The sequence below is a fragment of the Pteropus alecto genome, unplaced genomic scaffold (assembly GCF_000325575.1).
Source record: "Pteropus alecto unplaced genomic scaffold, ASM32557v1 scaffold176, whole genome shotgun sequence".
Classification (NCBI taxonomy): Eukaryota; Metazoa; Chordata; class Mammalia; order Chiroptera; family Pteropodidae; genus Pteropus; species Pteropus alecto.
The window spans coordinates 1,016,577-1,037,120 of NW_006438644.1; the positions used below are offsets into that span (position 1 = coordinate 1,016,577).

At 38.1% G+C, this 20,544-nt stretch overlaps 2 protein-coding genes across 9 annotated transcripts in view; one reads left to right on the forward strand and one right to left on the reverse strand.

Annotated features, from left to right (window-relative positions):
* Positions 1–243: 243 nt before the first annotated feature.
* Positions 244–11,057, reverse strand: ARMT1 (acidic residue methyltransferase 1). Of its 6 annotated transcripts, none has more exons than XM_015592382.2 (6): positions 10,770–10,859; positions 9,020–9,040; positions 8,369–8,474; positions 7,716–7,981; positions 3,547–3,712; positions 244–2,155 (listed from the first exon to the last, which is right to left on the reverse strand). In XM_015592382.2, exons 1-6 carry the CDS (start codon positions 10,808–10,810, stop codon positions 1,388–1,390), a joined length of 1,368 nt encoding a protein of 455 aa, XP_015447868.1. In that variant the 5' UTR covers positions 10,811–10,859; the 3' UTR covers positions 244–1,387. The 6 variants fall into 6 exon arrangements, with proteins under 6 accessions (XP_015447868.1, XP_015447869.1, XP_015447872.1 ...); XM_015592383.2 differs by having other exon boundaries at positions 7,716–7,960; positions 10,770–10,854; XM_015592386.2 differs by lacking the exons at positions 9,020–9,040; positions 10,770–10,859 and adding an exon at positions 10,905–11,057 and having other exon boundaries at positions 7,716–7,960.
* Positions 11,058–11,187: 130 nt separating this feature from the next.
* The window catches only part of RMND1 (required for meiotic nuclear division 1 homolog), a 38,095-nt gene continuing 28,738 nt past the window's right edge, over positions 11,188–20,544 (forward strand). For 2 of the 3 annotated variants that reach the window (XR_001517225.2, XM_006915766.3), the window contains exons 1-2: positions 11,188–11,333; positions 16,664–17,181. Coding sequence is in view for 2 of the 3 variants with exons in the window: in XM_006915766.3 (XP_006915828.1) it covers positions 16,678–17,181 (504 nt within the window). In the remaining variant the exon portion in view is untranslated. The other variant, XM_025049473.1, reaches the window with a different exon arrangement.

The following is a 20,544-nucleotide window of genomic DNA, read 5'->3' on the forward strand; positions in this document are numbered from 1 at the left end:
TGTAGGAAGAGTGAACTACTCCCTCATACATCCTAATTTCATTTTCTTAAAATATGGTAAAAACAGAAAAAATCTAGTGCTTTGGAAAATGTAATATATTACACTTGAGCTCACACTGTGGCTAGAAAGTCAACACAAATATACAACCGTGTTTTAACTTATGTGAAGTATCTACAAATAATTTGAATATGCTCAGTACTTAAGTAACTTAAATGTTTAAAACAGGAACACATGCAGATCAAGTAAATTTAAAATGTGCAGCTTTATATAAACATTACACTAAAATGTTTTTTAAACATTAAACAAAGGCATACATTATAACTTTAAGTAACATAATTTAAGAACTGTTTTGGCAACAGCTATAATACACATTATGAGTTTCTTCATTATATACACCTCATTTTAAATCTTCCCTTAACTTTCCCCCATTGGAAAATAAAACCAATGTGACTTTCAATACAATTCATTTTATTTTTCTAGTGCAAGAAAACATTTCCAGGTTTATTTCCAATTTCAGTTTCAAAACAAACTGACCTGAAATGTAGTTTATATTATCTGGCAATCATCAATAAATATGTAAGAATGTAGAAAATGAATCAATTCATTGGTAGTACTCCAAATTCGATGCACAAGAACCTTTCGTAAAGCATTTTAAAACTGCAGAGCGATCTAAAAATCTGTTCATTTAAAACACTTGTTAAAATATACTAATATTTTAGTTAACTATAGATATCATAAATAGAATGTTAAAGATATTATATCTTCCTTCAAATACAATTTCTTTCATTCTAATTTTGTTTCCCACCATCCATTCCACAGGTCAATCAAAATGCAAATGCATGCAAATAAAACAAGCCATGAAGTAAAATTTAAGAACAAAATTTAGAATTAACTTATTGAGGTAAGTTTTACTTTCGCGCTTTCAAATATCACAGTTGTAAGAAATGCCTCTCTTTACAAAGCATATTTAAGATATACATTTTCAGAGCCCTTATTTCCAAGGCCCAAAATCAAGTTTAATAAAATTCCATGCTTCCTAGATTAAATAGCATGCAGCATAATATTAAAAGTTAACTTATATTTTGCTTTCTGCTTAGTTATAAGTTCATAAAAATCACTTGAAATTATGCATTTAACTTGAAATAAGTTACTAAGATTCCAACATATATGTAAATATCTGTAACTAGTTTAATCCATCTATCCCTGAACCAAAGTAGGGAGTCGAGATGTTCAAAGGAAAAGCATCCTGAGTATGTGTAATAGCACCGAGAAGCCAAGCTTCCCAGAGCTAATACAGAGCAGTCGAGTGACTAAATTCATACTGCTGTTTTGAAGATGAAAACTGCCCGTCAGATCTTTCTACACAACTTAGAGCTCTTGAACCAGGTCAAAGCGGACCATCAAACTGAAAGACTCCATATTTCCCAGTAGTCAGCCAGTTGGGATCGGAAGCTGTGAGCTGCTCACCTTGTCCAGGCTGCAGACCAACCTGAATCTCAGCTTTTAATGTTCGTATGCTGCAGAGAGGGGCAGGATGAAAGCCGTTCAAAGCCTGATGGAATGGAATGGTAAACTCCCATTTTCTGTCGCCTGTCAACTTCCTATAATTCAAATCACCCTTGAATAAAATTAAATGTGCTTTCTGTAGTTCAGCATATAAGTCAGGAGCAACCTGAGACATTGCACAGAATTCATGAGGGAGTGTCCAAAAAATATGATCATGGTAAACCCATCTGCCCATTTTAATATAGTTTTCCCAGTCAACCCCACACTTGGACAAGTGCTTATGATTAGAATGTTTTACTTGTTCAATTAGCCAGTTAAAATCATGTATAGTGGTATCAGAAACAAACCATGGAATAGTTTTTCCATAAAAATGAACCTCAGTAGCCAGCTTAGAAGACAACAAGAAGTCAGCTAATATAAGATCTGTAACAAGTTCAAAACCAGAATTATCCAGAACGATATCCACTCTACTAACAGTGCCTTTTCCTCTTGTTTTCTTGCGATTGCTAAGCAATGACCAAAGATGTTCCATGTCATTCACTAAAATGAAAGGTCTGAAGTGTTCCAAGGAATTTATTATATTGGTCTTCTGAGAAATGGTATTCCCACTTGACAGAGATAGATCGCACTTATTTCCCCACAATGAAATCTGAAAAAGAAAAGGTACAAGACATTTACCCTTCTTTTGAATTACCAACAAAAACTATTACATAGGGAGGGATTGCTAACAGTATTCATAAAGTTGATTTCTACAAAACTCTTAATATAACATGTCCATTAAACAACACTTTGCCTAGTAATGCAAAGATGATGTTTACATGATGCTGTATAAAAAGGTAAAATATGAAGTTTTTTACCTTTTACTCTTACACTATTAATTTGGTCGAGTTGTCACTCACCTGAGTCATTTGAAAAACAGACACCCCCCCCCAACCTCTACTCTGGGGCCTCTTCAGTCTGTTTTCAGAAGTAATCCTTGAAATACATCACTTGATATTAAGCCGCTGATCTAAACTCTCTAACAGCTTCCCATCTCATTTTGGGAATCAAACCCAAGTCCTTATCTTCGACGACCAGGCCTGCTGTGGCAGTTCCAGCCCCTCTCACCCGTCCTCATTTCCTACAGAATCCCCGTACAGTTTTTCACACTCTTGGCGGGCTCCCAACTCAGGCCTCGCAAGAAAGCTCCACCCCAGACATGCACGTGACCCGCTCCTTCACCTGCTTCAGGTCTGTTCCCAAGTCACTAGTCCTTCCCTGGCAGCCCACTTAACACACAGCCCCTCCCCCCTCCACCAACATTCCTAGTTCCCCTTCCCTGCTTTATTTCTCTTCACAACACTTTCTAACGATTCTTTCTGGAACTATTTCTAACTTTTCCTGGGAAGTGAGGGCTGAAGATACTGCTGTGTAAAACTATACATTTTCAAATAGTTCCGAATCTAGTTATATAAATTTAAGAATGTTTTGAATGAAAATGGAAAACTAAAATTAGTACTATATAGATGGAAGAATGTAGTAGAACCATATTAAATAGGCCAATGCCCACCCAAGTCTCCGCCTGCTGTGTTCCAGACTCAATACTCAAATGAATGAATCTAGTTTAACTCTCACACCAAATTACGAGATATACAATATCATCTTCATTTAACAGATGAGGAAACTAAAGCTCAGAGCAATTAAATAACTTGTCTCATGTACAACCACAAATAAGCAACAAAACCAGCATTCAAGCCCAAGTCAGGCTGGGCCGACCAAATGACTGCGAAGTATTCTCTCAAGGATAACAGAAGCTATGAAGCCACTAAAATCTGTGCCACTAAAATCGCGTCCAGGTGGAGTAGAAGAGATTTCAAAACCATTTTCAGAAATTAAGTGGATTTTCATCTCCTGAATAACACTATTACTAAAATGATTTTTAAAAACTGGTCAATTATAACTAAAAAAGACTGTATATATACACGCTTTGTTGTTAAATGTGTGCCAATTTTTTTAAACTGTTTAAGTAAACAAATACACTTCAGAGATTATCACATTTACCTGAAGAAGTTTAAAAAACTCATTTTTCAGATTATTTTCATCTAGATCTTCAATAGTTTTCAGCAACTCTTGTAGGTGAGTACCTAGAGCAATGATAGATTCCTGTGACTCAAAGAAGTTTTGTTCTTTTGATTCTTTAAATACATCAAAGTCATCGATGGGTGGACTAAAGTAGGAGAAAAACATAAGTGAAACGTTTATGTAACTCCGAAATATTTGGGTAATTACAATTCCTTAATGAAAAAGAATAGTAGTACTCGGTTTCAAAAATTACTGGTAATAGACGCTGGATATAACACAGATCAAGTTACACAAAATAATAATCAAAGTACACAAAATAAATCAAATTACACAAAATAAGTCCCCCAAACTCATTTTAATTAGCTGTCAAAGTCTCTAATCAAATATTTTACTGGAAGTACTAAATAATTTGTGACTATGGCCATAACTATTTATCCAGTAAGGTTTCCAGGACAAAGAAGAAAAAAGAAACAAAATTTCAAGACAACTGCTTTAGTAATCACAAATCAAGCCAAACACAGAGTATTATGGGAAACCAATGACTACTTGAGATAAATCAGATAATACTAATGTAAATTTTATTATAATGATGAATTTTGATCATTTATGTGTAGATTTTTTTTGGCAACCTTTATTCCCAAGGTGACTCTGACCCACAGCTATGTACGTGTCATGGAAACATCTTCATGCTGCCCAAGGAGATCTCAAACAACATCAATACTGGCCTAAGGAAACTATAACTAAGAAGATATATGCTGACATGATAACCTTTACAGATTCAAATGTAAAAGACATTCAGATTATCTGATCTTCTAAATTAGCTACTTTTTTACATGGGTCATCCACCTTAGAGTAAAAATGATATGATGGAGTCAATAGGATTGATTTAAAAAACAAAACCAAAAACATACCATAATTTATACATCCAAAGGATTGCTGCCTCCTTCCAACCAGTCACCTTGAGAACTACACCCTTATCCCAAGGATGCTGCCATTGCTCAAAGCACTTTTGGAATTCCTCTTATGGAATTGTCTTCAGAACCTATGGCACATTGTTAGATGTCTTGTCAGTGATAGCATATCTTCATCCTTCGGAGTTAATTTCTTTTTGGAAACAGCCAAAAGTCACTCAGAGCAATTTCATTAGAATGAGGTATGTCAATCAAATGGACTAAAACACTTTTGATCAAAAATGAGGAGTGACTAAAAAATAATGAGACTAATATTCTTTCTGAGGCTTGTAAACTGGCTCTGAAAGAAGTTACAAAGAATTAAAAGGTGTTTTTAGCAATGGCAGCATTGCTGAAATTAATCAGTCTCTCACAGAGACTTAAAAGGATAAAAAGTTTTTGGTAGCAGAGGTTCAAGTGTAGGGGTCGGCACACTAAAGCTTGCAGACCCAACTGGCCCACCCGTGTTTTGTATGACCTGCAAGCTAAGAACAGTTTCTACATTTTTTAATGGTTAAAAACAATCAAAAGGATATTTCGTGACATATAAAATTAAAACTTAAGTATCCATAAATGAAGTGTTCTTGGAATATCACCAGATTCATTCATTTATGTGCCATCCAGGGCTGCTTTTGCACTGCTGTGACAGAGCTGAGTAGCTTTGACAAAGACTTTGTGGCCCCCACAGCCTAAAATATTTACTATCTGGCCCTTTACAGAATAAGTTTTGTTCTAGTGTTTTATTAACAAATCATTCATTAAAGTCACACTTCATATTAAGAATGAGCCTGTTGTATTTAAGAGGGTAAACTCACACAACTATGTGTGATTTCTGATTTTAAAATGTTTGCTATTTTAGAATCTCTAAAGCTGTATGTATGTGCATATACTACGACCCAGTGGTTCACTCCTAGAAATAAACACACACGTACGTTTACTATATACATGTGTTTGAATGTTTGTGGCAGCTCTCTTCATAATAACCCCAAACTGGAAACCACTCAAATATCCATTAACAATAGAATAGGTAAACAGAGTGTAATATTCTCATAAAATGCAATACTAGACAGCAATAAAAACAATTTACAACTATATGTAAACAGTATGGATGAATCTCATCAACATAATAGTGAAAGAAGCCAGACACAAAACCACATCCCATATAATTTACTTTAAATGAAGTTTAAAATCAAGCAAAACTGATGCAGACTGTGGTTTTCCTGAAGGGGTGGTGATGGTAGTGACTGGAACGGGACCCACGGGGGGCTTCTGGGGTCCTGGTAAGGGTCTGCTTCTTGATCTGGGCAACTAGGGACACAAGAGTGTTCTAGTAAAGATTGCTGAACACTTAATATCTGTGCGCTGTTATGTACATATATTATACTTCAATAAAGTCAACATAATCATGTTTTAAAGCTTGTGTGTGTATTGAGATCCTACGAAAAGCTTTTTAAAAAATCCTTCTTTGGTCACTGTAAAGCTGTCACTGACCCAGAACAGGAATTCCACCTACAAGAACTCTGACAAATTCTGAAAACTACTTCAGTGCTAGTTCTGCTGTAGGATGGTTCTTTTTGATACTGACCTAAAACCTGAGTTCTGGTACAATATAATACAAATCCTCAGACCTTCGAATATCTGCCACAAAGGTTACCTGTAGAGATTTCTACATCTACGGCTGAATAATAGTCTCCATCCTGAGACTTAGAGCTCCCAAGTTTTGCCTCTATCCCTTTTAATAAGCTATTCCTGGACCAGTGGTGATCAACCTAAGCTGTGCAGAACCTTCCCTGCAGTCTACCCAGGCCCCACCACAAATTAAATCATCAGTATTTCTTTCAAAATCCGCAAGCTAACAACGAAAAAAACCTCCCCAACTGGGTTATAAATGTGTAGTCAGGTTTGTGAACTTCTGCCCTAGGTTTTTTTATTCTGTGAACCTGATCTACCTCTAAAATCAAACTCAGAAACATTCCTTTTACCTTTCTAACTTCCAAACTCCACCAAACCTTTTCAGGGTGCTACCTGGTCTTTCAACAATTGGGCAGCTTTGGCTAATACTGCATATGTGTTCCAAAATTATGAAACCATCACCCAGAATCTCAGGTTAACATTAGCTCCTGACAGATATCCAAATCTACCACTTAGAAAAAGGTAGTCTGATGCGGGCTCTAATCTACTTTACACAGACCAGGCTCAAATACTGTAAAATGGAAACCAGTACCTACACTTCTCCGAGTTGCAAAGTAACTGGAACGTAGCTGGTATTCAACATGTGACAGCTCCTAGTATTAGCAGTAGTCTTTTGCTTGGGTGCCTTCTGTGTGGCAGGCAGTGTGCTAGATTTTAAATACATACTGTATTTTGCTTTTAGAGCAGAAGTCCTAAAACATACTTATTCTGCAAAAACAACAAACTGTGACTTTAAATAATTTATAAAGATTAAGACAGGAAAAGCTCATGAATAGACTCAAATTTATGCATGTTTCCCAATTTTGTTTTACTATTAGTGTTGGTTTGATTGCTTTAAATTATCCTATGCTACGTTTAGGAACAGAAACCAAAGGATTCCTCTTATTCAACAAACCTGTATTTTTGTAATCTGTAAGCTAAAAAATGATCCGCATTACATTTTCTTCTGCTCTATAAATGAGAATTTTTTTTAGAAAATATTAGTGTAAACTAGCTTATAAAAATTATTTAGAACATGTGTTTACCTTTGAGTCTTTTTCTAATCTGGCCATTAAAACACTGGGCTAAAGATTAAGATAGTGCATCAACCAATGCAGTGATTCACTATTTTGTTGATTTACTCCAAATTAATTGATATGTTATGTATTTAAAACAAAATATATGCTTACTTTGTCCTATGTTGATTTTTATGTAATTATTTCACATTAACATTTTTTTTTGCCCAATATGTACAATGTTTTACTCTAGAAGAAAAGTGAGTCTTTTTAAGAATTTTAAATTAGTTTCCATTTCAGATATGCAACCTTATGTCTATTCCAGGAAAGTGGATTATAACTGCCAAGAATCTATTATAGCAATAACATTTGCAACAATGTCCAAGACTGCTATTAATATCTGCTGAACTAAATGCAGGGTTTCACTGGTTTTTATTTTTAAACTTACCATTTTATAACTTCGAAAAAAGCATAAATTATCTAAACATTTATCTGACAGTTATACACCTACCTCTGGATAACTGCTTCATGAATTCTACGATACATGTAGCATTCCACAAACAACCACGGCGAGTAGAACCACCTTGGTTTCCCATCGCTTTCACTGAGGAGACTCTGCTGATGTTCTAGGTACTGATTCCATATGTCAGTATCTGCAAACTTCTCAACCAAGGGGATAATTGGCTTATCTGTTTGCAATTCATTCCGTAATTTAGAAAGAAGAGAAATAGCTTTCTTTTCAGCTTCCATACCTTTCTGCAGAAATATAGAAGAAACCTTTATATACAAAAATACATGAAAAATCTATATATAATTAATTTGTACATATAGTTTATACATACATATATATATAAGTAATTCTTCTAGGGTAGCACATTTTTATGTACCTAAACTTAAGAAAGAAAAAATTACTATATTTCAAAACTACATTTTGTCTTCACAAACTATTATAAACATTTAAATTTAGAATTCTTAATTGAAAACCAAAGCACACAGAGGTCTCATATCAACATTATCCTGCCTTACTATTCTTTTTTTTTTCCAAGTTTCATCTTATTAACCGAAGTCCTTTCATTATCTCTAGGTGAAATGACCATTATCACAGAGGAAAAACAGCTTCTGTTAGAGTTAACAAAAAAAATTAAAGTTCAACACATTTCTTACCTCTCCATGTTTCTCAAAAAATTCACTTTTATGTCGATGTAATGTATCAATAGCCTTAGTTAAGATTTGTGGTATTCGGTCTTTAATTGTAAGATAAGCAAATGATCTAGAAAAGTAACATACACAGTATATTACTTAGTAACATTAATCCTAGAAGATTGGTCATCTTTCCATTTCCGGATCACCTTATTTAAATTAAAATTTCTTTTTATACAACCATTATAAGAAAAACCAGCATTGTCTGGCTACTATACTAAGACATAGGAAAATCTGAAAATTTCTCTGGTAAGTCATGGATACTAAGTAGTCTTTTGTGCCTCAATTCCAGATTGTTCCCTGAAGTCTGTTTAATCATTCTTCTTTCCCATTCCATTCCTTTTACTTATCAGAAACTAGTTTAACAATGTGATAGGTCAGAAAAAGAAATTTCCCTAGAAATCAAACAGGCTCTCCTTCCAGGTTAATTACTAAGTGACTTCACTACTTAGAAAGATGAATGAGGCCGTGGATGTAAAACTGCCTGGAAGACTCATTCTAATGTACTAGTAAAAGAATAAAGAATAAAAGATACTTATGGACCTGCTTCTTTCTTTCCTCTTAGCCAATTTTAATTCTTTTCAAAGGCTTTCTTATCCTGCTGCCTTTTCTTACCCGCATGACTCCTTCCACCTTCTGTCCTTAAACAAAATTAAGGCATGTTACCATCTTGTGCTTCCAACCAAAAAAAGAGTTTCTAGAATTGTCAACAAAAGCTGGAGATAAGAAAAACTTGAATATACTTGCATTTAAAAAAATCAAAGCTAGCCTTGATTTTAAACAAGAACCAAAATGTACAAATTATCATTTTATTGGTAGTTTTTTAAGGAAATACAAGATTCAGTTAGAAAAAGACTTTAGTAAGTGGTGAAATTCAGTGCAGTTTTTAAATTGAGAGTGCAGAACCTGGCTGATCATTTATATCTTCAACTCATCAGAGATAAAGTAAAAACAAAGAAAGCTGACACAATAATTTTGAAAATACTTCTTCCCAACCACCTACTATAACTGAGATTGTCACACTTCTAAAAACTCAAATATCTTACTGTATTTTCTTTAAATACTGTATTATACCCTGAGTATTTCTTCAAGAGATTTCTTCAAATGATGGATGTAAAACTACAAAGCTAGAAAATTGCAAAAACACTGATTCTGTGGTGCTTGGAGTAACCTAGTGATTAGGTTTTAATATGTGTAGGAACTACTTTGATCAGAATTTAACTTTTAAAAATCACTACTAAATCCTTGAAGAGAACGAATATTAAATTGACACAATTTTCCAAGGCAGCAGATGCAAAAAGTGACAATCCCTTGAAGATTTTACTTCATTGGAAAGTATGTATTACTTTTTCCAGCTACTAAATTTCCGCCCAGACCAGGAATAAAGTGAGGCTAGAGAAGCCAGCCGTCCGTTCAAACTTTAAGGACACATTTCCTGTTTTTGCGCAGCCGAGTGCCTGCTATAACTCTGGATCACTGGTTAGCACTCTGGCCTCAATCTACTCCCAGTAAGGTCATTTCCTTCTAAGTGTTCTTGTGTTTTGCAATATTTTGGAGAAAGGACATATCTCAAATACAAATCTGGCCATTCGATATATACAAATGCATTTTTTACGGTGTTCTACAGCTTTATCTAGAATATGTAACGACGCCCAAACAGCAAACGGCTACATATATTTTTTAAATAGCGAGACTATGAATTAATATGACCAACAGTAGAAACACATTTCTCGATAGATCTGAGACTCCTAACTTTTACAGAGAATTTTAATCCCCCAAAAGTGCGTTTACTAAAACATTAAAGCCATGTGCTCTGCAACGCCCTGAAAGGGTGTACAGGCCTCTGCGGGGCAGAAGAGGCATAAACTCTCAAGGCAATCATGCGGGAGTAAAAAAAAAAAATCACTTTAAAGACAAGTTAACTGCCCAACACAAATTAATATAAGCCTATTAAAACGCCTGAAAAATCACTGAAGAGAGGTGGGATAACTGGAGACTATCAGCTGGGATTCGAAGTCCGGTCGTGTGGAGTCAGGAAGAGGCCACGAATCACCGCAAGGAAGGTTCTGCAAGGCCGATCCGAGTCTGGAGCCGGGCGAGCGGCCGCAGCGAGCGGACTCATGCCCCGGGGCTGGCTCGCCCCCGCCTCCACGCGAGTCAGCGACACAGAGGAAGCGTCCCCTGGAAGCGGTGCCCGACGGCGGGACTGAACTCGCGGTCGGCGGGGAGCGGGCTTCTTCCTGCCCGCCAGCCCGTCGTGGATTCCCTACTGGATACCAACAGCTTCCCGGCGAGGCCCGGCTTTCCACGAAAGTGGGGAGGAAGAAAAGGAGCGGAGGGACCGGGCGAAGAGAGCGACACCAACCCTACGTCCTGGCCGGAGAGAGACGCCGGAGGCTCCGCCATCACCTCCGTGTTCCCCGCGCCAACGCTTGGATCTCACCCGCCGCAGGAAGAGAGGCGGTGCCCGCGCGGAGGAGGAGCTGAGAAACGGACGTACCAGGGTTAAAAAAAAGCTTTTGAATAAAGAAACTTTATTTGTTGCCCGTAGAAGAGACAAACAATGCCCGCTCCAGGATACGGAGATCTTCCGGGGACGAAGGCGGGGATAGCGGAGGGCGACGAGAGAAGCGAATAAGGAAGCGGGAGGGAAGCGGAAGCAAGGAGGGACCGGGAGATCCCAGAGACTAAGGAGCGGAAAAGGTCGCGGCGGCCGCGGGTCACGTGGTCGGTGGTCACGTGGTCGGGTAGTCACGTGGCCAGGGCGGCCGGCGCTCAGCCCGGTCCGGAGTTCTGTGCGCCTGCGCCGTGCCGAGCGGTGGGCGGGGCGCCAGTGCAGTAGCGGAGTGGCTGCGGGAAGCGGGATCCTGCAGCGGTGTCTGTCTCTTCCTTGCAGCCAGGCGCGTTCTTGTTCTCTTCCCGCGTAGAGGTTAGTGCACTGCCTTTCCCTAGCAGCTTATATGGTCCTGCACAGCGGTCCCCCGCCTTTGCTCCCAGCCTTCCTGAACGTCTCGCGTCACAGCCTTCACCGATACTGCTATGGCCCCCTGCCTCTGACAGTGATCTTTGGTCGCCTTATCTGGGACTAAAAAAAGCACCCAGTCCACAAACTTATTGAACTCTTTTTTTGAACCAGTGCATAGCAGTAACTGCAAAGACAAATAACTTTGAGCTTAAGGAATTGGAAGGTGTGTTCCCGAAGATAAGCGCTACTTACCCATTGATTTGCAGCCCAGCTGATAACCGTTTTCTCAGTAGGAAATATACCCAAGAAATGAATAGCCGCTTTGTATTTCATTCACAAAATGTGAGTTGACTACCTACTGTGTGCTGGGCACTGTGGTTCCAGGAGAACAGCATGAGCAAAAGACGAAATCTCAGTTCTCAAGAAGATTCCATTCTACAGGGGAGAGAGACAAATCTATCCGTTCCTCTTCTCTTTTTTCCTCTTAACATTGTCACTAATATATATTTTGCTGCTTTACCATGTTTTTTGTCTGTCACTCCAATGTGATGTAAGGTTCAAAAGATAGAGATTGTCGTCTATTTTATTTTTCTGTATTTTCAGCAAGTAGGACATTGTCTACCACATGATAGGAACTCAGTTCATATTTGTTGTGTGAATCAATAAATTAAAAATACAAGGTATGCAAGTGATTTTAAACGCAATGAAGCAGTACAAAGGGAGGAAGACAGAGTGAGTGCTGGTTGTGCATTTAAAACAAAGCGATTGGGGAAGACTTCACTGGGTAGGAGACATTTGAGCAAAGATCTGAAGAAGGTGAAGGAATGAGGCTTACAGATACCTGGGAGAAGAGCAAAAGGGACAGTAAGTGCAAAGATCCAGAGGCCAGAGCAGCTGGAGCAAAATGAGCAAGGGGTAGAGCTGCAGAAGATGTCAGAGTCGTGATAAAGGGCCAGAGAATGCAGGGCCACACAAGCCATTTTAAGGTCTCTGGCCTTGAATATTTCAAGTGAAATATGCCATTGTCATTTTGTACATTGGAAGAATATGATCCAACTTAAGTTTTCAAAGGCTCACTTTGGTTGCTGTGTTGCGAAGAGTCTGTAGGAGGCCATGAATAGAAGCAGGGAGACCAATAGGGTCTATTAGAATAATCTTTGGGAAAGATAGCAACTTGAACTGGAGTGGTAATAGTGTTGCTGGTAAGAAATAGCCCTAATAAAGCTAAGTGGGATTTGCTGACAGAATGGGTATGGAGATCAAAGTAAAGAGTCAAGGCAGGCTAGGTCTTTAACTTTAGCAAAGATAAGGATGTAATTGCTATTTCATGAATGGGAGAGACTGGGAAGATTTCAGAAGCTGAGATTTGAGCATGTTACATTTTTATGCAAATGACTGGTTTAGAGATAAATATTTAATATTCATTGATTGTATATAAGACCACGAGATTGGGTGAGATCACTAAGAGCTGAGAATAGAAAAGTAGCCCAAATACTGAGCCTTTGCTCATTTCCATTCTTGAGGGGATGAGAAACCAGCGAAAGAGACCGAAAGGACAACCAATGTGATAGGTAAGTGACCATTGTGGTCTCCTGGAAGCCAAGGGCAGAAGATGCTTCCAGGAGGGTGGGGTGATCAACTGTGTCAGATGTTGCTAAGTCAGGTAAAACAAAGACTGAGAAGTGACCATTGGACTTAGAAATGTAGAGGTCATTCATTGGTGGCCTTGACAAGACGGTTTTTGTAAAGTGGTAGGGATGAAAGTCTGATAGGAGTGTGTTTGAGAAAAATCAGAGGAGTTGGAGACAGTAAATAAAACCTTAAAAGGAAGAGAGCTTCGAGAAAAGATGTAGTGAAGGGAAAATGGAGTCAGGGGAGACTTGTTTTTATAAGATGAGAGAAATTAAAGCATAGTTGTTCGCTAATAAGAATTCATCAGTAAAGAGGGAAATATAAATAGCATGGAAGGAGGGCAGTAGAGTTTAATCATTCTTTCTGTAGGCAGGAACGGATGAGATTCAGTATGCAGATGGGGGACCTGGCTCTAAATGGAGCCAGGGGCAATTCATCTCAAATAGCAGAAGGGAAGATAAAGTATACAGGCACAGAAGCAATAGGTGGGCAGGTGGTTGATGGCAGAGAGCTTGTGGAAGCAAGATCATTATTGAGAGTGGAAGAGGAGGAGGCATTGAAGGTCTGAGGAGAGAGTAGAGTAGAATATGATAAGGAAACACAGTTAAGATTATTGAGCAGCAGAAAAGCCCACACGAAATGAGTAGTCATGATTTTAAAGTAAAACCAGATGGCCTGGTTGGTTGGCTGTCTCCAGCCACACAAATTAGGTGAATTATTTTTAATTGAGATTGAGGTTATGTCATGTAAGTGGCAGAGTGAAGGGTGCAAGGGATTTGAGGTGTGGGAGAGAGATTATAATGGTAGGCCATGGACTATAAACTGGGTGTGGAGGAAGTGAAGTGGGGAGTAAGGGACGGTGAAAAGGTGGTGACGTGGTTCCATAGTGTAGCGGTTAGCACGTCTGCTTTACATGCAGAAGGTCCTGGGTTCGCGCCCCAGTGGAGCCACGGTCCATGGTCTATGACCATGCCACCCTGAACAAGCCCAGTGTCTGATCTCGGAAGCTTAAGCAGGGTGGGGCTTGGTTAGTACTTGGATGGGAGACCACCTAGAACGACTAGGTGCTTTAGGCATAAATAATAATAATTCTTTTTTAAAAAGGTGGTGAGATCGTTGAGTTGTAGGTCCTTTTGGATTTGAGGAATTGCTGGAATTAAGTAACAAGTGAACTGAAAAGCAGAAGTGATGTTTGGAGAGTAGGATGCTTGAAATTGAGAAAATGAGAGTGCAGTTATTAGTAATGACACAGTCTAGAGCAGCACTGTCCAATAGAAGCACAAGGCAAGCCACATGTGGAACAAGTTTTCTAGATGCTTTTAAAGTAAAAATAAATGGATGAAATTAATTTTACTTTATCCCAGTATGTCTAAACATTTTTTTTTCAACAAGTAATCAATGTAAAAATTATTGAGATATTTTACTTTTTTGTATTCAGTGTAAAATTCAACATACAAGAGAAAGTTTCTCTTATTTTATTGAGCCACATTACAAGTGCTCAGTAGCCACATGTGCCTAGTGGCTACCACACAGCTCGGAGCATATGAGCCTGAGAGTTGAGTGGCTGAGGAAGGATGGAAGACAAGATAGGTCAGGGAATTTGGGGTCAGGGATTGTAAAAGTCATGCCCTCTACCAGTCTGCATGGGAATGGAGACCATCAAGAATTAAACAAGGATAACATGGAGGAGCATCTGAATCCAATGCTAAAACGTTACATAAAGCTGTTAAGGGAATTAAAAATCCAGTACTTTTTATCCTTAAATTTACTTGGTACAATTAAAATTTCATTTTCCTAAGATGTGTGCCAATTTTTAACAAAGCCTGAGTATTTTTTGTGTTGGGTACCTTAAATGCGACATGTCTTTCTCAGCAAAAATAAAAAACACACTTCTTGTTTGTCCAATAGCTATTAACTTTGCTTGTCCCATCCTGTCGCTTTGAACCCTGGTGTTACACATAGCCTCTGTGTGAAGGCAGTCTTTAGAGTTGGGAGGTAAGAATTTCCTAGAATAGTATGGAAGAATCCAGGTCTTCGTACACAGATTTCTAAAATGTTTTATAATTAGATCTTTAAATAGTACCAGTAAAAGGTGAACTATGATAACTCTCATATGGCACTAAACATAGAATTCCAACTTTTGAAGATATCTTGAAAGCAGCAGGTTCTGCCTCAATGCTGCTGTGACTCATCCTCGTCCTCTTCTAAAGGGAGGTGATGGAGTGCAGTAGGTACAAGTGATTTTGGAATTGGAACAGCCTAGGTTTTAATTACATCTCTGCAAACTTGCTCACAGCCTAAGCCTCAGTTTCTTGACCTGTAAAATGCCTTCTAGGATTATTGTGAGGTGAAGCAGAGTGCTTTGCGGTAGAAGGTTCTCAGTAAGTAATGTCTTGGTCTCTCAGTTCCTCCTCTATGTCATTATCAAAGATACGTTTCTTAAACATACCTTTGACCATGTGAGTCTCATGCTGGAAAGCTCTGGCTTCCTCCTACCTAAGAAACTCTTCGGGATCTTTTGTGATCTGACCCCTGGCTCCTTTTCTATCCTGATCCCTTAAGCAGTTTACTCCTGCCTGCCTTGAAGCTGCACGTTTTTTGTCAGGTAAACAGCACTGTGTACCTGGAGTGTTTGATTTGCTGATCCTCTGCCCTTCTGAGACCCAGTTCAAATGTCACCCCTTTGAATGTGTCCCACCCACCCCTCACCCCAGGTGCTTCCTTCTCTGCGCCCCGTAGCAATTTGGACATACCCCTATTTTAGTGCCTGTCGCATTATTGTCTGTTTCCCCTGCTGGACTGTGAATTCTGAAATCATTGATTCCTACCTGTATCTCCAGCACCTAACGTTATTTTTTAAAAGAATTATTTATTATTAATTGCTTACTATAGGCTTACTTTTAAAGAACAAATATTTTATACTATAAATAAGGGAGGAAATTACTTATACAATCTGTTTCCTTTGGAGTGCGTGCATGTGTCTGACATCCTGTACCCCACCTCCACCAGCCACGCCCACCCCCAACCTGAAAAGCACCTTTCTATTCAAGTAGCAGCTTAAATCTTTCTGAGAGCCTTTCCTGACTCTTAATGTAAAATTAGGCAAGCTCCAGGCGTTTCTTTATACCTACAGGCCTTTGGTAGGGCCTAGGGCCTTTTCCACTGAGTTATAATGAGCAGTTGAAAATGTCTGCCCCCAGGATACCATTGGCACCCTGGCTGCAGGAGCACTGTTGTTGCATGGAAGCTTCCCTGGCCTTATCTATCTCATGCTTATCTCATTGTAAAGACAATAAGTTTTGAATAAGGGAATTTGTAAGTACAGATTTTTTAATAGTTAATATGCTAATGAAATAAATGAAGAGATCTTATCACTCTTTTTTCTTTTTTGAAGTCTTAGTCAATAGCTTTATAATCTTATAATCTTCCAGAGAGGCGGCCAAAGGTTGACTAAAGGGAAAGTAATAGAAATACTTGTATTTATTTTTTTTATTATTATTTTTTTACTCGACATAGGTAAAGATGTATCTGTTTTGCAAAATTTTTACAGAAGTATGCCTATTACCTAGGAAAATATGTGTTATATATAACGTGTGTGTATGTATGTTTTAAACATTTTTAAGAAAAACTTGACTTTGATTTTTTTTTTTTTCTTTTTTTAGTTTGGGATGTGGAAATGTCAGCCAGACTTCTCAGAGCCCTGGCCGGATCTCACTGTATTTTGTCAAAAGCATGTCACTGCCAAAAACTTGTTCATCAGACAGTAAAATCTCTTAAGGCATTTGAGAGTACAATGTGCAGCACCCTGGCAAGAAGCCAGAACTTGGATTTGTTCTTTCCTGATAGAGCAGCTGGTGGTTCGAATAAGTCCCAGATTCTGGACATGAACCAGAGCATATCAAATGCAAGCATATTCTATGCATTAAACACTGCGTATTGCCAAGATGAAAACGCGCCCTTTCCAAGCAAGAAGTCCCTGGGTGCTCACCGGAAAGTGACTCACAGACCAAATCTATTAGGTCCTAAGTGGTTTGTAAAGATATTAGAGAGGCATTACTCATCGACGTCAACAGAAACGCTTGTTCCTAAACAGGACTTTCCACAGATCAAGAGACCACTGAAAGCATCGAGGACCAGGCAGCCATCCAGGACCAACCTTCCCCTTCTGTCTGCGAATGAGGTAAAATTGTGTGGCAGGGCCGTTCTGTAATAATTGTTCACTTTCTATGACAGTGTATGCTCCACCACAGCTTTACTGCAAGCGTTAGAGAACTGGTGACCAGTTCAGCATATTTTTTTTAATCAAGATCTGTGTAGCCTATTAGTAAAACATGTCATGTCCAAAGGGAATCAGATCTTAATTTCGAGAATTAGTGATACATAGAAAGACAAAATATAGACTGTTAAATATAAAAATATAATTTATGAAAGAGTTAGTTATTGGCCTTCTTTGAGAAAGAAAACTGGTAGTAAATCTAGTCTAGGAATGGTACTATAAAAAAATAGCCATTTAAAAAAATTCAAACTGCAGAAATTCTTTATTAAATTAAAAGATGATTTTTTTTTGGTAGCTATGCAGACAGGTAAGCGTTCATTAGCGGATGGTAGCTGCGTGGCGTGGGGTGCTGAAGTGACATGGCGAAAGGCAGCAAGGTTTCTGCATTTTTATCCTTTGAAGGTCAAATAGGGTATTTTTACTCAATATTAAAAGGTTTGTGAGAATTTCTCAGCTATAATCACATTTCCTCTCTAAATGATAAATATTCAGGGTCAGGGTCAAGCCTTTCGTTGACCCTTGTATCTTGCATAATACCTGGAACTGTGCCTTATACTTAATAAATGTTTATTAAGTTGGAAAGGATGGAAAAGAAGCAGAAGGATTTGTCTGTAGTCCTCGATCTTAAAAATAGGAATGTAGACTATTTAAAACTTGTTGGGGCCGCCGAATCTATCGGAAAACAGATGAGAATGTCTGTCTAAAAATCGTGGTTCTGAGAAGTAGACCCAGAGCACGTCTCATCTGGTTGTGTGTCGTGTTGTTTTGTTTGTTACTGTGCAGTTGACTTCCTTTGAAAAGGTGTATAGACTGTCACTACTGATCCCCAGGTTATGAAGTAAGGAGTTGATTAATGATTTTTTTTTTTTTTTGATTCTAGTTTTTTGTAAATTCTCTGAACCCAGATATAAAGGATCTAAACGTTTTGCATGAACTGCTCTCATCATTTCTTCTTCTTCGCTCCTGACTTTTCGATTACATTGTTTAGCTTTGTGATAGTTCGGGAAATTCAGTACCTAAGTGACTGAGATGAAATTAAGTGTAAAAACCTAAATTCATGGCAAATACAGAAAAGAGGAAGATCGACTCCCTTTTTTCTTTTTTAATTCTAGCAGCACAGAGCATAATCAGGCTTCTTATGAAGATGCCGTTAAGGTCAGAGATGTCACTTTTTTTGTCATTGTCGACTGTAAACTATCAAAGAGGCATTATTTCTCTGGGCTGTCCTTAGACTTGGAAGCAGTTTTTCTGAATTCCATTTATTATTCTTCAGGATTTTTTTTTTCTGCTTCCAGGAAAGGATTCTAAGTAGATTTTCAAAATTTAATGCAATTTCAAATGAGACAATAAAAGCATTACTTTTACAATAGAACAAATAATGGCCATGAACAGAGAAATAAATGTTATCAGGTATGATATAACTCATTTAGTTGAACATTTAGTTCTGATTAAAGAAAGGAGGAAATCCTGAGTTGTATATTTCTTGTCGTCTGACAGGAGAAAAAAAGAAAAACATAAAAATGTCTTACAAAAAATAACTATCCCCATCACCAAATTTAAGGAGTCATTTATTTCCTGGATCCTTATATAGGAGAGATTATGTAACATAATAGACGTGACTTCATGTAGGGTGTTAGAAAAACAGAAACAGAGTTCACTTTCTAAACCAGTGTTCACTTTCTAAACCACTTTCTAAAAGCACAGGGAAATAATAGAAATAATGTTACATTTCTAAAAGCATTTCTAAAATGGTTTCATAGGTGGACAGTCTTGAGATGTGACTAGATACTCTATCCCTGGGGCTGAGATGGGCTTTCATCTGCCCCTGATGGAGGGCCACTCCATCTCCACGTGGGTGTCATGAGGCTGGCGAATCCTTCGTGGTGCTATAGTCCTTTCTGTCCCTCTAGACTGAGACAGGAAAGGACTCTACTTTGTTCCAGAAAGTAGGTGTGCTTGGTCTCGTTCCCCATGCATCCTCCTGATCTGGGACTCTCCTCCGCCACACAGCATGCACTTGGAACTGACGAATGAGGTTAGTCGCCCTCTATAGCAGAGCCAACTCTACCTGGTCTCATCAGCAGAGATCATAACCTACTGAGCTATTCAGCCCCTGTCCGACTGGCTCAGCACTTATGGCAGTGACAGTGCTGCTGCTTGGCGTGGCCTGCCCTTCAAGAGAATGCTGGAGCGTAAGAACCACTGCTCTGAGCAGCGTGGGGCCTGGCATGAGAGGGACAGTGCTGAAATGCCCTCAGGTGGTTGTCAGATGATCACCACAGTGTACTGGCAATGTAATTGGTGGGTTGTTAACCATTTTTTCTTTCAATGAAATAGAATAGAAAGTATTAGCATGCCTTACTCATGGTAAAAGTTTTGGGAAGCTTTGTATCAGTTACGGGTATGTGTGCACATATGTATATGTGTGCTGTGTATATGAAAGGATTTCTCACCATAGGTAGTAGTCAAAAAGTTTAGAAGCTGTGCGCACTTCCGCAGCCTGTATACTAAAATTGGAACGCAAGGATGACACGCAAATTCGTGAAGCGTTCATAATTTTATAAATGTTGATGACTATGGTGTTACACCTGAAGTTAGTATAATATTGTATGTTAGACATGTTTAAATAAAACTTTTTAAATAAAAAAATTAAAACTTGCCAATAAAAAAAGCTAAAAAGCTTAAAAGCCAAAGCATTTTATTAGTAATATAAAATGTATGTGTGTTTAATAACCTTCACCTATAATCTGTACATAACAGGAAAAACATGCATTTTTTCCCTTAGTAATATAGAAGCAACATTGCTGTAATGCACTAATGTTTTTCAGTAATAGAATGTGCATAAAAATAAACTTTTTTCAGACAAGTGTTCCATCAGAGTGTGTGATGCTCTAAAACAAGAATCATGTATAGATTTCTAGCCCCACCTGCTGGAGCCTGTTTTCTATGGCCAGAAAAACAGACTGAAATGCAGTGGTTTTCTTGGCTTTGGGTTGTTTTGTTTTGTTTTTAAGATTTTAAAATAGAAGTCCTAAATTTAGATCTTAAATCCAATAACTATTTTAGGTTAGTTTGGCACATTTATTTGAAAACAAGTCGTTGACCCTCATTTTAAAACCTGAAAATTGCTATGTGTGTGTATATATGAAATCTTAATAAATAGTTCATGATAAGAATTCAGAAAAAGACATGTATGAAAATGAAAGTGTCTCACAAACACCTTTAATTAATACGGAAAAAGGCAAAGACAAGACACTTAATGGTCCT

Coding starts and splice junctions, on each gene's coding strand:
- ARMT1 (XM_015592382.2), bottom strand. CDS start 10,810: ATGGCGGAGCCTCCGGCGTCTCTCTCCGGCCAGGACGTAGG. Junction 8,475..9,019: donor AGGTGGAAGGAGTCATGCGG/GTAAGAAAAGGC, acceptor TTACTTTTCTAG/ATCATTTGCTTATCTTACAA. Junction 2,156..3,546: donor AGTTTTTTAAACTTCTTCAG/GTAAATGTGATA, acceptor TTTCTTTTTCAG/ATTTCATTGTGGGGAAATAA.